Source organism: Oncorhynchus masou, chromosome 24 (genome assembly GCF_036934945.1).
Source record: "Oncorhynchus masou masou isolate Uvic2021 chromosome 24, UVic_Omas_1.1, whole genome shotgun sequence".
Lineage (NCBI taxonomy): Eukaryota > Metazoa > Chordata > Actinopteri > Salmoniformes > Salmonidae > Oncorhynchus > Oncorhynchus masou.
The window spans coordinates 58,253,217-58,268,210 of record NC_088235.1 but is presented as its reverse complement, the minus strand read 5'-3'; the positions used below and the strand labels follow the sequence as shown (position 1 = coordinate 58,268,210).

The following is a 14,994-nucleotide window of genomic DNA, read 5'->3' as shown; positions in this document are numbered from 1 at the left end:
GTATCCAATTTCTACATTGAACCAGTTCTAAAATGACATTACGAAACCCCTGCTCTCAGACCTAGCCATTTAACAAAGGTCTTCACTCCAGGAGAGGCTCAAACAGAACATATATTTTTCTTTAGCGTGTGCCTGGATGGATGTCTGCCAACTAAAAAAAATACAATGGACGCATCCTTACAGAAACATTTGTTTCACTATATCCCTTCTTGTAACAAAGATACAACCAGAGATGCTGTATATAATGACGAGATGGTCTTATTTCCACCAGAACAATGGGAGTCGTCCCAAAGGCGTAAGGCAGGCGATCTGCTTACTTTCAACCAGTGAGATGAGCAGACAGCTCCCAGACTGTATATACATTCGTCTTGTGCACATTGTTCACAGTATTTCATAATTTAATATCACAACTAAACTAAATACAGGTCAATAAGGACATATTGGTGTGCTGGTATTATAGCACTTTTGTTATCTTTGTGTTAAAAATGTCTCAATACAGCCACACACATCAGCAACAGAGGGCTCCACTGCTTTTATACTGAACAAAAATATAAACGCAACATGTCAAGTGTTGGTCTCATGTTTCATGAGCTGAAAAATATGGAAAAAGGCACACACTGCTGCTCATGCTCTCAGCTGATAATGATTTATAACATTTCAACCCTTAGGTCTTCATCAGTGGGGGTGGAAGGTAATTTTATATATAGGGGCAGTACTCAGTAATCGACTTCCCAGCACCAATTGTATTGTGGACTTGGCTAAACTGATACTAACCTCACACTATTTTCGCATCAGACTTTTTCCTCCAGACCAAAGGGACAGCGATAGGGAGCACTAAGGCTCCTAATTATTCAAACATATCTAGGAATGTGTGAAAAACAGGTGGTGCTGAATCCAGACCTTAACCCTTTTCTCTCCAATATTCGCATAATTCTGAAATATTTGGATAACATTTTCGTGATCTATACAGGCAACCAGGAAGAACTTTTGGAATTCCATGCTTATCTAAACTCTGAATGAGCACCTTCATTTCACCATTAACTGTGACCTATCACAAATCAATGTTCTTGATGTGATGGTTATTAAGGACAAAACTTCCCTCTCTACAGATCTCTATTGGAAACCTACAGACAGGAATACCCTCAAGAGGTGTCAGCTTTCATCCACGTCCACTTATTAAAAGTCTCCCTATAAGTCAATTCTGTCGCATCAGAAGAATATGCAGCTTTGATGCTTATCAGAAACAGACCACGAACCTCAAAGGTTTAAGGGGATACAAAGACAATTGGGAAAAACATGCCAATGATAATTTTGAAGTACTAACAGTTGGAAAGCCTTCAACCAAAAGTTAAATAAAAAGCAGAACATGTCCCATCTTGCTTCACCCAACACTCACCATTGGGGAAGGCATTTAATGACGTTATCAGGAAGCACTGGTACATTATTGCCGCTCACCCACAATTGAAACCCATTTTAAAATATCACCCAGGGTTTCACAAAACGTAGAGATATTCTGTCAGAGAACCATTACTACTCACAATGGGCCAGCCTGGTAAAGGTGGTGTCATGCTCTTGTGAATTTTGGGTAGAGCGTATATGACAGGTGTCACACATGTGGTTGGGCAGTCAACATTCATATACTCACATTCTGTCTTTGTAATATCCCCTTCATCCCCAAATTTGGACAATTTATTATGGATCCCAGAACATTTCCCATACTCACGAAAAGCTTCTCTCTCAAATGCTGTGCAGTCAAGTGAAATCCATAGATCACAGCCCAATTAAATTATTTCAATTGACCGATTTCCTTCAATGGACTAACTCAGTCAAATCTTTGACATTTATATTTTTGTTCAGTACATGTTACAGGGTAAGGGTGTGCCAGTCAGACAAGACGTAGAAGTGCCGCTCAGGTCAGAATGCCAGGTGGTTGCCTGTTGAGTGTCGCTGAGCAGGAGCGCTTCCCTTCATTGTACAGTACACAGAATCAATAAACAACCAAGAGGCAGGAAAGAGAACGAGAGTAGAGTGAAAAGAGACAGGGGCTAATGTAGGAATACGGACCAGATCAGAGGCATTGTCGATGACTCAATATAATGAGCAATAATCAAAAAGTAAAAACATGCCAGAGTAATCTCCAGAATTTTTTACATTGCATTTATTCACAACATTGACATCTCTGTACAGGAAGCAATAAACTCGCATGACAATCGTTCACTATCAGTGGAGGCTGCCGAGGGGAGGACGGCTCATAAAATTGTTCAGAATGGAGTAAACGGAATCAAACAGTTTTTTTTTGGGGGGGGGGGGGGTTGTCATTCCATTCACTTCATTTCAGCCATTAAGATCCATCCTCCCTCAGCAGCCTTTATTGTTCACTAGGTCATCATGTCTCATCATACATCTCAACAAAGACAATAGTGTGCAAAGTGAGTATTGCACCATAAAAAGTAAGTGAGACTGTTCTACAGACTACATGTGTATAAATGTGAAACTACAAATCAGATTGTATGGTTCATGGGGAAATAGTCCAGACTGATTCAGTATGGTGTACTAATCCTGGTCTCTTGCACAACAATCCTCAGACATTGAGACATAAGTTATAGATAAGGTATGTCCACATCGCATGTGTAATATACCAGGAATGGAAACTAGAAGTCGACACAGCGGCCCTTCCTCTCCCAGTCCCCGTAGCGCGTGGGTTCTGGACCTCGGGGCCCCCCCTGCTCCTTAGTGGCTGGGTTCACATCATCAGGGAACTCTGGTAAATCAATGGGGAATGATTAGTGTGAGAGGTAATGGAGCATCCTAGAAGGTATCTGCAACCTTTTGCCTTTCTGTGACATAGTGAATATACAGTGCAGTCGGAAAGTATTCAGACCCCTTGACGTTTTCCACATTTTGTAAAAACTGAAATATCACATTTACATACACTACCGTTGAAAGTTTTGGGGTCACTTAGAAATGTCCTTGTTTTTGAAAGAAATTAAAATAACACCAAATTGATCAGAAATACAGTGTAGACATTGTTAATGTTGTAAATGACTATTGTAGCTGGAAATGGCTGATTTCTAATGGAAAATCTACATAGGCATACAGAGGCCCATTATCAGCAACCATCACACCTGTGTTCCAACGGCACGTTGGCTTATCTAATCCAAGTTTATCATTTAAAAAAGCTAATTGATCATTAGAAAACCCTTTTGCAATTATGTTAGCACAGATGAAAACTGTTATTCTGATTAAAGAAGCAATAAAGCTGGCCTTCTTTAGACTAGTTGAGTATCTGGAGCATCAGCATAGAAAGAGGAGTGGGAGGCCCCGGTGCACAACTGAGCAAGAGGGCAAGTACATTAGTGTGTCTAGTTTGAGAAACAGACACATCACAAGTCCTCAACTGGCAGCTTCATTAAAAAGTACCCACAAAACACCAGTCTCAACATCAACAGTAAAGAGGCGACTCCGGGATGCTGGCCTTCTAGGCAGAGTTCCTCTGTCCAGTGTCTGTTCTTTTGCCCATCTTAATCTTTTATTGGCCAGTCTGAGATATGGCTTTTTCTTTGCAACTCTGCCTCGAAGGCCAGCATCGTGGACTTGCCTCTTCACTGTTGACGTTGAGACTGTTGTTTTGCGGGTACTATTTAATGAAGCTGCCAGCGAACATTAGACTGTGTCATTTTAGAGAATTTGGCAGTACATCCAACCAGCCTCATAACCACATAACACGTGGTGGTCACACCAGATGGTCACCAGATTATGACTGTTTTATGATCCACACTCCTACCTTTTTTTATGAAGGTATCTGTGACCATCAGATGCATACCTGTATTCCTAGTTATATGAAATCCATAGTTTAGGGCCTAATTAATTAATTTCAATTGACTGCTTTCCTTATATGGACTAACTCATTAAAATTGTTGTGTTTATATACACAAAAAACAGTGTATTTGTCCTACTTTCAAGGGGATCCTTTATCTTCTCATCATTCATGTCAAAGCGGCCCTGGGGGGTTTTGGCCTTGCGCAGTGGCTCCTTGTCCTTAGCTGCTCCACTTGCTGTCCGCAAGCATCCTTTACACAAGAGAAACACATTACAGCTGAGGCTTAACCACTTCATACCTAACCTAAAAGATACATTTGTGTTGATATTTTGAGATGATTTTTACATATCAACATAAGATTATCGTTTAACAAGTGGCTTGAGAAAGAAGGGTATCAATCTCTTGGTGTAGATTTTCTAATCAAATTATGTATGTGAGTGTAGGAACCATTTCCTGACTTAAAATTAAAATAGTTCACCTAATTTCAGTTTGTGACAAAACAAGCAAGTATAGAGAATCATTGTCCCAGAGCTGACAACTTTTGAAGAAAGCTTGGAGTGAGATTTGCCATGTGAATTTCATTGCCCGCTGTCACAACCCCTAGATGGAAAATGTTACTGTTTTAAAGCTCATTTCCTGCAATTCTACATATTGTGACATGGCTTAGGTGCAGAACCAGGGTGGAATTTTAAAAAACACACAAAAAACAGGTCAGGTGTATTCAGGAGGCTTTGAACATTAAATTAACATACACAATTCAATGACTGCTACTTCGAGATTATTATTTTTTTTTTTTTTTGGGGGGGGGGGGGGGGGGGGTTGAAATTTAAGGTAACATTTTAATATCAATGGTCAATGGTAGTGGGTAACCAAATCAGGTTGCAGTCTCCTTGTCCATCGACTGCTTTCAAGGTATGGACACAAATTTTAAAATGTGGGTGAACTCTTTAAAAATAGGTCTGGAAGAAAATCCTGCTTGCTCTCCAGAAGGGTTGGCCTCCTTGTTACAACAATTATTTTCTCAAAAATCACCCAGCCTTCAAGAAAAATCAAATGAATACCAATATGCAGGAGGTTTATGTCTACTAGTTGAAGATCCTTGCAAAGGGTCAGAAACCTTCCAGTAAAATCAGGACATTTTCCTTGGGATGTTAAGTCCGGGAATTTGGGTAATTTCGCTAAAAATCATCCAAAAAAAGTTAGCTTATAACAGTGAACATTTTTTATGGGATACTCAAGGCAATTCTAGATCATATGGCATATTTTGGTTAAACTATCCCCAATTCAATGGAATTGCAACCCTCTGCATGCACAGTGCACTCTTCCATCACATGTGCAGCGCACTCTTCCATCACATGTGCAGCACACTTTTCCATCACATGTGCAGCGCACTCTTCCATCACATGTGCAGCTGATTCTCAAGATCTTGCACACTAATGAGATGCTATTGAGCTCACACTTCTACACTGTCTGAGCCAAGGACAACCTGCTTCCTGGGAAGTTTTGATTAATACCTGGGTGGGGTGATTACATTTTATATGATTTTTTGTTAACTAATAAATAGTAGCCTACAGCAAAGTAAACACTTCTTAATAAAAATGCTTTTTTGGCAGAAATGCCTTCTGGAACATTTGAGCTTTCATGTGCCTTAATAGCAAACTTGTATGCCATCTGTAAATACAAATAAAAAGGTTAAATTACGATCCTAGTTGGTTTAGCCACAGAAAATGACAGCAAACTTCCCGCGAGCTATGATTGGCTGAGATATTGATTGGACTGGACATCCCGAGAGACAAGTTTGGATTGGTCTGCCATGTAGCACGCTTCTGGCTGTAATATGAGCTGGTCAGTATGTGTAGGTAATCCTTTCTAACACTTCCTTGTTTAAAGATATCACATAGTAAAACTGCATAAGTGTTGCTCTCCACTTTCCAGAGGACCGATTTTTGAAAGCAGTGGAATTAGAATATGATAGTTAAGGAGATGATTGCAAATATGCAGACTGAGTCAGAAACAGAACACAGAAGGCTGTTGGAAACACCTCTCTCCAGATTACATCTTCAAACTATGGGCAACCATGTCATCCGTAAGACTCTAGCCAGCTACATTTTTTGATATTACACTTAATTGTCAGAATGTAATTTCCATTTCAAGTTAAAGTGTACTGTTAGCTAGCTAGCTAACATTAGCCAACTGGCTAGCTAGCTAATGTTACATGTATGATCTATGTAGTAATATTATTCGTATCTCAGAGCCATTTGCATTTCTAGTTAGTCTAATGTTAGCTAGCTAACATTGAACATGGTTGGTTAGCTACCTGCAGATTCATGCAGGTTAGTAACGTTATGAGTTGGGATTATGGTTCATTGTTTAGCTAGCTAGCTACATGTCTAAACAAAATTCTCCGCTGTGCAAGTATCCATTTCAATAGAATGTTATGTCACTGCGACAACTGTCAATAGACGTAACTGGTAAATTTGCTCTGGCTATCTACTCCAATTTCAGAGCACTCTCGTCTGAGTGTGCCAGAGCGCAGAATAAGTGACACATTTACGAGCGCGTCACCCGGCATCATTAAACGTTGGCAAAAAAGCATAACTAAATTGTTGCCAGCAGCACAGCTGCAGTTACCAACGCTCTGGGTAACATAAAAAGCCTAACCAGCCCTGTTAGGGCAAGTAAAATGGTCAGAGTGAGCTGTTCTCTCATTTGTGTATGGAAGTAGCTAGCAAGCCAGCCAACATTAGCTTGGGTACTTGTCAGCTGTTAGGGCAAAACGCTCAGATCAACCCTACTTTTCAGCCAGAGCGTCCAAAACGTTCCGAGGGAGAAACGCTCTGAATTTACGAATGGTCAAATTGACAACGTTCTGTGTTTATGAACACTCCAGATTAAATTTACAAACCCACCAGTAGTATAAACCAGATTTTAGTTTTAAGCGATGGGTGGGGCTAAAATTTAAGGGGTACCAAAATATTAAAGGGCCATTTTATCAAACGTGAGATTATCAACTTTCATTTTCTCAAAAGTGTATAAACTTTCAAAGAAGAATTACTTTCCAATTGTATCTCAACTGTAGTGTATGATATACAATTTTCTAGCTCCGAGTCTCTACTTTGATCCAATGTAAAAAATAAAATAAAAATGTTGCTTCATAAAACCGAATCGAGCCGGTCGGTCGCATGAGATTAGTGACGCCTCTAGCACCGAGATGCAGTGCCTTAGGCCGCTGCACACACAGACTGTCCTACATTGCCGAGGAAGAGCTTAAAGAGCTTGCAAACAAGCGTTTCACTGTACTAATTACACCTGCTGTATATTTTGCACGTGACAAATAAACGTCGATGTTGATGTCGTTTACCTTTCTAGCCAGCAAGCATGCGCACATTGTGGCTAGCCGCTTTGAGAAACGACACTCTTCGAGTTAAGACACGCACCTGTTAAAGCAGACTCCATGAATAACCCTTTGGTCGTACGAAAAATCGATGTAGAAGCATATACGCGTAGTAGAAACATGTTCAATGCCGTTAGCTAGATACACTGGCTTGATAAGAAAGGTCAAACAGGCATTTACACAACTTTATGGTGTTTTGGCAAGCATTAATGACGTCTGAAACGTCATCATATTGCGACAAAATTAACTCTGCAGTAACTACGTATGGACACCAGGGCGAGCCAAAGTAAAATGTGTGAGTCAATCAGGATGCAGTGCAAATCAGAATCCTTGGCACGACCATACCCTAAAACCTAACCCTAACCTCTACTCTTACCCTACCCCTTACCTAACTCTAACCTTAACCATTTCAAATGTTAACTGCAATTGGGTCAGACTTGGGACGTCCTAAGGATCCCGGATAGCACCAACCATCAATCAGGCATTGGGATAAGATGCAGCCTTGTACACAACACAACCTAGCACCACCGGTATGTCCCTGTGTAAGTGCTTTCATCATCATGTCTTCTGGATGCAGAACGTGATATAACATAATTATGAATGTCTGTGGAAGAAGTCATGGGTCTATATGTTCTTCTCCTTATACATTGTATGCATGTGTGCATATGTGGAAAAAGTACATTTCTGTTGCCATGACTATTTGTGACACACACAGATTAAGGTTTCCCATGGGTTCTCTTGGATGCTTTATCACTAAAAACAGTGAAGTGTGGAAGAAGTATGGTGTAACCTATCAATCCACCGATCCGTGGTCCAGAGCGGCAGTGTAGCCTAGTGGTTGGAGTGTTGGACTAGTAACCGAAAGGTTGCAAGTTCGAATCCCTGAGCTGACAAGGTACAAATCTGTCGTTCTGCCCCTGAACAGGCAGTTAACCCACTGTTCCTAGGCCGTCATTGAAAATAAGAATTTGTTCTTAACTGACTTGCCTAGTAAAATAAAGGTAAAAGAGGAGATGAGAAAATAAAGCCTTGTTAAAAATTGGGATACAACTTTGGTATTCTTTTATGGACAATATTTAGTCTCTTGTTATATTTTAAACAAGATAACTATTGGGTTAGAAGAGCCAAACATTTTTCAAATACAAAGCCATGAAGACAAATACGACAAATGATACAAAATCATTTAATACAAATTTGTAACATACAAATTTCCCTACTCTGTTCATGACTATGATTAAACAATGATTGCAGGATAACGTCTGCAATAAACTATTTATTTTACATGCAGCTCGAAATTAAAAAGAACCTTGCTCCATTCATACATTTTCAATTCAGAGACATAGGCTACACAATGATTTACGGCTTTACATGGCACAGTGATTCATCTGGGTCTAGACACAAGAGATTATACTGTAGCTAATTTGACTCATACAGTCCTATTCATAAATCAATAGGATTTATTGCAAATGAACTGTAGCAATGTTCATGAAGGACATGACACAGATCGGTTTATTGCAATTTATGTTTTAACTTCTTAATTGATGATGTTCAGGATATGCTGCTTTGTTTCCCTGGTGGTGAATGAAAAATGCATGGGCTTCAGTGACTCACTGTGGCTGAGTTATACATTACTGTAGTATAAACAGGAGACTAAGCTGTAAATCAGCGTTAACGCTCATTGGTAGTGTGTAGTGATGAATGCATTGCAACATTATAGATTATAGAGAAGCAAAGCCCAATAAAATCAAATAGAGGACATGTTTAGAAATATCCATACATCATACAGTATGTTACAAAAAGGATGCAAAATAATAGCAAAATAAGAACTGAGGAACATTTGTGGCTGTGTCACTGATATTGTTTGATTGTAGTTACAAGGCGGAATTGTGGCAGAGGAAACAAGCAGTAAATGCTCACTTGGTCGAAATGCAATAACATGTTAAGACAGTTCTGAAATGCACAAAGCACATGTATTTGATTGCATAAACCAAGCCTAAATAATTTTCATTTAATGAAAAAAACAAATAAGAATACTGATTTTTGTTTTAAATGAGAAGACTGAGGACACGAAAGAAATGCAAAGTGTTGCCTAAGCCCTCACTCTAATCTGCCGCTCCTTGTGCTTGTTCACTTCTTTGAAACTTATCTGCCATTTTGACCACCTTTTTCCCTTGAGGGCTTTGAAACAACTGAAAGCCAGCATGCTTGCTTGGTTTAGGAATTTCAGGAGTTTTGGAAAAGCCACTTAAGTGATGCTGCAGTGCTGATATTTCTGAGTAGAAGGGGAAATTCTACCCTACATTCCTTTTGACGATGGGGAGAGAGGCCCTGGACTAACTCACTCACTCTCTCTCTCTCTCTCTCTCTCTCTCGCTTTCACACACACACACACACACACACACACACACACACACACACACACACACACACACACACACCCACACACACACACAGCTGCATAAGATCAGCATCACACACACTTTACAGTTGCAATGAGTGTTACACTAACACACAAGTACAGAGCCACATACTCCATAATGTAGATTCACATTCATCATTATCATGCAACCAGTATCAATCACTTGCTGGAAACACCATTATAAAGGTCTGGTATTGACTAATAGGGCAGATATATAGAGGGATGGTTCCTATCATCAAAGAGAGTTCTGGCCATCAGTTTTCCCAGACATAGCAATGTAATTCCTTCCCTGCACTCCAAAATGCATGATGACCATTGGTTTAAAACAAAATATGACAAAAATACAAAGCACAACACTGCTGTATTAATTATTTAAAAATATTTTATATGGCCTTATAATTCTTGCCTGTCATCATATGTATAAATGGATCACCAGAACTGAAATTATTAGAGGACTATAGCCTAAAGTACAAGAAAATTGAACAAAATAACACCTTTTTTTACAGGCATAATTCAACTGTTTACCTGGTTTTATTAAGAAATTATAGGCTAATAGTAACAATGGATACGGTACCTACCAAAAAAATAATAACTTCAACAAACTCAAGGCAATATTAATATTTCTACCATCGTGCTTGTTTGAAAGATAAAAACAAGAACTAATATTAGATAATGAATTAGTAAAATATTTAGATATCTAATTTCTAAGCAAATACCAGGTAAATAGCAGGCTGCAATAAAGTTTCATCCAAATGAATAAGTGCTTGAGTGATGTGGTAAAAGGTAAAAGATAATTACTAATTTATAAGAGAGAAACTTCATGAGATGGTAAATTGTCAAATATTGTCACTGCTTCTTCCCTGCACAGAGAGAAAGGGGCTGCGTCTAGTCAACTGCTAAAACCTCATTTATAACCATTGTTATCAACATAAACATTGTTATAAGACACAGATAGGCTACTGAATGTATGCCACCGAATCGATACATTTTTTCTTGAATTAGGCCTGTTCCTCAAATTATCAGGTATGAATATCTATACGTTTTCCTGTAAGAGAAAGTGCTAAAATAAGTGCTCACTTATTGTTGACTTATATCAAGGTATATCTATAGGCTTAGTCCATAATTAGGACTGGATTATGTTTTACTGAACATGTTAAATAAAATTGTCTGAAATTAAACCACGTCAAAACAGGCAGATAAACTGAAACTCACAAGCCCATTGCTATTGAGCTCGTGTCGTGGCTTAAATTCACTGACACTATCAACCTAAACTTTTTTCGAGGCAATGTCAGATAAATCCGGTCCTCGTGAGTAATATTTTTTCAAGTCGTCTTCATGATCTTAAAAAGTTGTTCACTATATTACTACAATCGCGTTAAAGAGGGAAAATAAAAGCGGTCAGAGTTTGTTATTCGCAGGCGGACACGCTGCTGATTTTGGCGGTGTTTTCAGTCCAGGGCTGGAGGTTCTGAAGCGCAAACAGGGAGCTGTTATGCAGGCAGAGCGGGTCCGGGTTTGCCGGTTGGTTTATCGTTTTCTGAAAAGCCTCCTGTTGGAGTTGCATGAGGATCCGGTTGGCTTGCTGTCGCTCTGCTTCTCTCTCCTCCGCTGTCTGGCGCCTGGAACACCGGAGACACGAGAGAGACACTGTGAGGCATCAGAGGGAAATTATATCCAAAACAGGCTGCGTCGTATATGTACAGGCCTTGAGGCCTAAATCACATTTTGACACAGAGTGAATGTCTTCTGGATTAATTTGAACACGTTTAGTCAATCATGATTAGCCTAGATTACAGCACATTGTTTAACAAAATTAGCATGGAAGCAAAATTGCTTGCTTACGCATTATTAACATGTTGGCTAAAAGCTGATATCAAAATACAAATTGTCCACAATGTTCGACAATTTTGTGAAAATAAAATACATAAATACAGTTTGGCAATTAATTTGTCTTCGTCTGATGGCATAAATCTTTCTTTAGATTTTTCTGTTATGTTCTCCCATTGACTGAATAATTATTATTAGGCCTAGATTATATAACATAATATTAATCGTTGATTGATATGTTATTTTTACATTTCTAAAATCCAATCTCCAGAGACGTATAAAAATGCTTCAGTAGACTACGGACAACATCTTCCATCTTAATGCGTAAAAGACGTCCACTTCTTCCACTTCTACCCACGATATGTTTAATCTGAAAATAGCTTTAATAAAGACCTTAGAAATAAATATTTTCGTCTGAAATGACATTATTTCGAAAGATTTAAAAAACGTTCACTTTTACAAGAGTAGTCATATGCTAAGATAATCATGATCCTACTTTTGTGGGATAGGATATAGTTAGTTGCCACAGAATGTAACTCATTATAAGACTGACTTTGTCTTTTCCTTGACTGTTGCAAGACAACATCAATTAACTGAATGCAACTGTTTAGAACCGAACACTTCAATTGTAAAATACAATTTACAACCTAGGGTAGAAAAGAAGTGGGGCGATTGGATTTTGTAAATATTTGTTATCAAATGCACACAATTAATGAATGTCATATAATAGATAAAGACATACTTTTCTATGCGTTATTATATTAAAGTTCATATTTGTAAAACATCACCCAGATGTGTAGACCTTTTGCTATTTTTCTTGGGTTTGTAGCCTTCTTGGAGTGTACATAAATTGCCCATTCTATACATAAAAGCACCAACAGACCTAAAACACACACATACACGCGCGCGCGAACACACAAACAAACTACGACATTCAGCGCTGGAGCGTACACTACGTTAAATGTGGCCTATACAGATAATCATCAGTAATCTCACCTCCATTTTGTTCTTCTGTTCTGGAACCATGTTTTGACTTGCGCGTCAGTCATCTTGAGGGCCTTAGCCAAAGCCGCTCGCTCTGCGGAAGCCAGGTACTTCTGTCGGTGAAAGCGTTTCTCCAGCTCGCAGATCTGCAGGCGGGTAAAAGACGTCCGGGGCTTTTTCTTCTTTGGGGGCGTTCGATTCTGGTACGGGTGACCTACACGGCGTGTTACAGTGAGGGGTGAAAGCGCCACTGGATTGGGAGACGGATAGATAGGGGCAAAAGCAAGCAGCAAAATCAGAAAGAGAGCATCAACAGAGCAGCGAAGCAAGTTCAAGAAACGTCAGACATAGAGGGGAGATCTATAGCTCACAGGGGAAATTAAAGGGTTAAAAATGCCCGAACGTGACACAAAGAAGCGCAAATTCATTAAGAAATTTCAAATTCCTAGACCAAACATCCTATTGTTAAGAGTCTAAAATGATACATGCTGCCCCGAATTATATAAATGGGAGGAAAAAAACTTTAGTAAAAAAATAAATAATTAAAACCCCATCCCACCCTCTTAGAAAAAAAGGTTCTGTATAGAACCAAAAAGGGTTATTGCTTGCTTCATTTATGGCACCCCGAAAGGTTCTACATAGAACCCTTTTGAACCCCAGCGGTTCTTCTTCACAACCAAAATGTGTGTATTATTTTTGCATTATTATTGCTAGGTATTACTGCACTGTTGGAGCTAGAAACACAAGCATTTCGCTGCACCATCGATAACATATGCAAATCTGCGTACGTGACCAATAAACGTTGATTTGATTCGAAAATTGGTTCCTTAAAGAACCCTTGGGTTTCATATAGGGTTCTAAATGGAACCAATTTCGGTTCTATATAGAACCTTAAGCGATTCCATACATGAACCAAGCATAGAACCCGTTTGGTTATATCCAGAAACGTTGTTTCTAAGAGTGTAGGCATGAAGTTAACTTTGAATATGTCAGTTTGAAGGATAATGTTCATGTTAAATCATGGAGCGATAAGAAGCAGAAATGCGTAAGTGTTAGCCTATACGTTGTTGTAGCAATTTGGGAAATGTAATTTAGGCTATTTCGATAGCATGTCTTAGGCTATGTTATCTAAGTCACTGTTATTTGTAGGTGCTTCTTATGAGCTATAACGGCCGAGTAAAATAAGTAAAAGCCATTTGTGTTCATCAACTAAAATTGTCTCATGAAATTACACAGCGTGTTAAGCAGTAGCTTAGCATATGATTTATTATCGATTATTTCAGAGCTGAGTTCATCAGGAAAAATTACTAGGCTACGGACCAACATCAGGAACATAACATGACGGGGATTGTCTCATAATAAACATTGCAACGCCATTCATATTGCTATTTAATTTCCAGACAACCAACCACATGTTATGTGCATTAGAGGTGGTCTACCTGTGAACCTGTCTTTGGTGTATCTTCTGTTGCTCTCCATCCAAGGGAAGGTAAATCCCGTCAGGTTGTTAATCGAGCCTGGTATCGTGGACATACCACCGGGGATGGACGAGTGTCCACTGTTCAGAGGCCGGTGCGCGGGCACACGGATGACTCCAGCCGCGTTAACGTTATTCCCACTGACGTTCATCCCCATGTTCATGTTATAGGTGCCGCTCATATTGGTTACCCCATATGCGTTGCTGTTATATCCAGAGTTGTTGCCGGTGAAGTTACCCGTCATGGTGTTGTAGGCAGTGCTGACAACGCAGCCGAGTCCATAGTCCGACTCGGGCATCCAGCTCTGATCCACATTGTTGAGGATGTGGTCGATCCCAAAGCTGATGGGCTCCGCGTGAGTGTGCTGGAGATGCGCTCCAATATGATCCATGGCCTCCTCGAGCCCCCCGCGAGGTACAGAGGTGCTCCACGTCGTGCGCCTTATCTTGGAGCTTAAAAACGTATTCTGCTCTTGCTCCAGTCGTTATCGAATAAGTGTGGGTGCATGTGTGTGAGTGTGTACGTGTTTGTATGTGTGCGTGCGTGAGAGAGTGTATGTGTGTGACGCTAAACTAAAAGCGATTGTCTGTTTTTTTCTTCTTCCTTTTTGGCTCAGGCAGCCTTGCCGGCTGGAGTAAGAGAGCATCAATCAAAGTGCCAAATAGACAGAGCGAGATTAAGACCCAATTTTAGGCCTCGAGACTCAATTGGCTAAAGACACTACGGAGAGGCCACAAGCTCATTCAGTAAAAACTGCGCGCCTTCTCTATGGACTCGTGGCACACTTCATAAACACCAGTCGGAGTCTTGTGAAAGTAGGCAATGTTTATATTCTGTAGCCTATTCAATTCACCTCACGGTACAGTACATTTTTACAACATCAATTACAAAACTGTTTTACAAACCTCAAAGTAACCTAAGGTAAATAGGTGCGTGGTCAGCTCCGTGCAAGCAGTGAAAGTGTTTAACGTGTTTCGAGAGCTGCGCCCATCCATCCGTCATAAATAAATAAATGGGTATAGGTCTCTGTGTTCAACTTATTTCAGGTAGGCCTCATCAAAGGTCTCCAATT

The 14,994-nt window shown here is 39.7% G+C and overlaps 2 protein-coding genes across 3 annotated transcripts; both read right to left on the bottom strand.

Moving 5' to 3' along the window:
• Positions 1 to 1,372: 1,372 nt before the first annotated feature.
• Positions 1,373 to 7,422, bottom strand: LOC135512379 (succinate dehydrogenase assembly factor 4, mitochondrial-like). The gene is made up of 3 exons (XM_064934368.1): positions 7,258 to 7,422; positions 3,957 to 4,070; positions 1,373 to 2,761 (listed from the first exon to the last, which is right to left on the bottom strand). The coding sequence occupies exons 1-3, from the start codon at positions 7,334 to 7,336 to the stop codon at positions 2,652 to 2,654; spliced, it is 303 nt and encodes a 100-aa protein (XP_064790440.1). The 5' UTR covers positions 7,337 to 7,422; the 3' UTR covers positions 1,373 to 2,651.
• A 959-nt stretch (positions 7,423 to 8,381) lies between these two features.
• Positions 8,382 to 14,475, bottom strand: LOC135512378 (T-cell leukemia homeobox protein 1-like). 2 transcript variants are annotated; one of them, XM_064934367.1, is made up of 3 exons: positions 13,884 to 14,475; positions 12,457 to 12,658; positions 8,382 to 11,252 (listed from the first exon to the last, which is right to left on the bottom strand). In XM_064934367.1, the coding sequence occupies exons 1-3, from the start codon at positions 14,311 to 14,313 to the stop codon at positions 11,042 to 11,044; spliced, it is 843 nt and encodes a 280-aa protein (XP_064790439.1). In that variant the 5' UTR covers positions 14,314 to 14,475; the 3' UTR covers positions 8,382 to 11,041. The 2 variants fall into 2 exon arrangements, with proteins under 2 accessions (XP_064790439.1, XP_064790438.1); XM_064934366.1 differs by having other exon boundaries at positions 12,457 to 12,694; positions 13,884 to 14,471.
• Between the last annotated feature and the right edge of the window lie 519 nt (positions 14,476 to 14,994).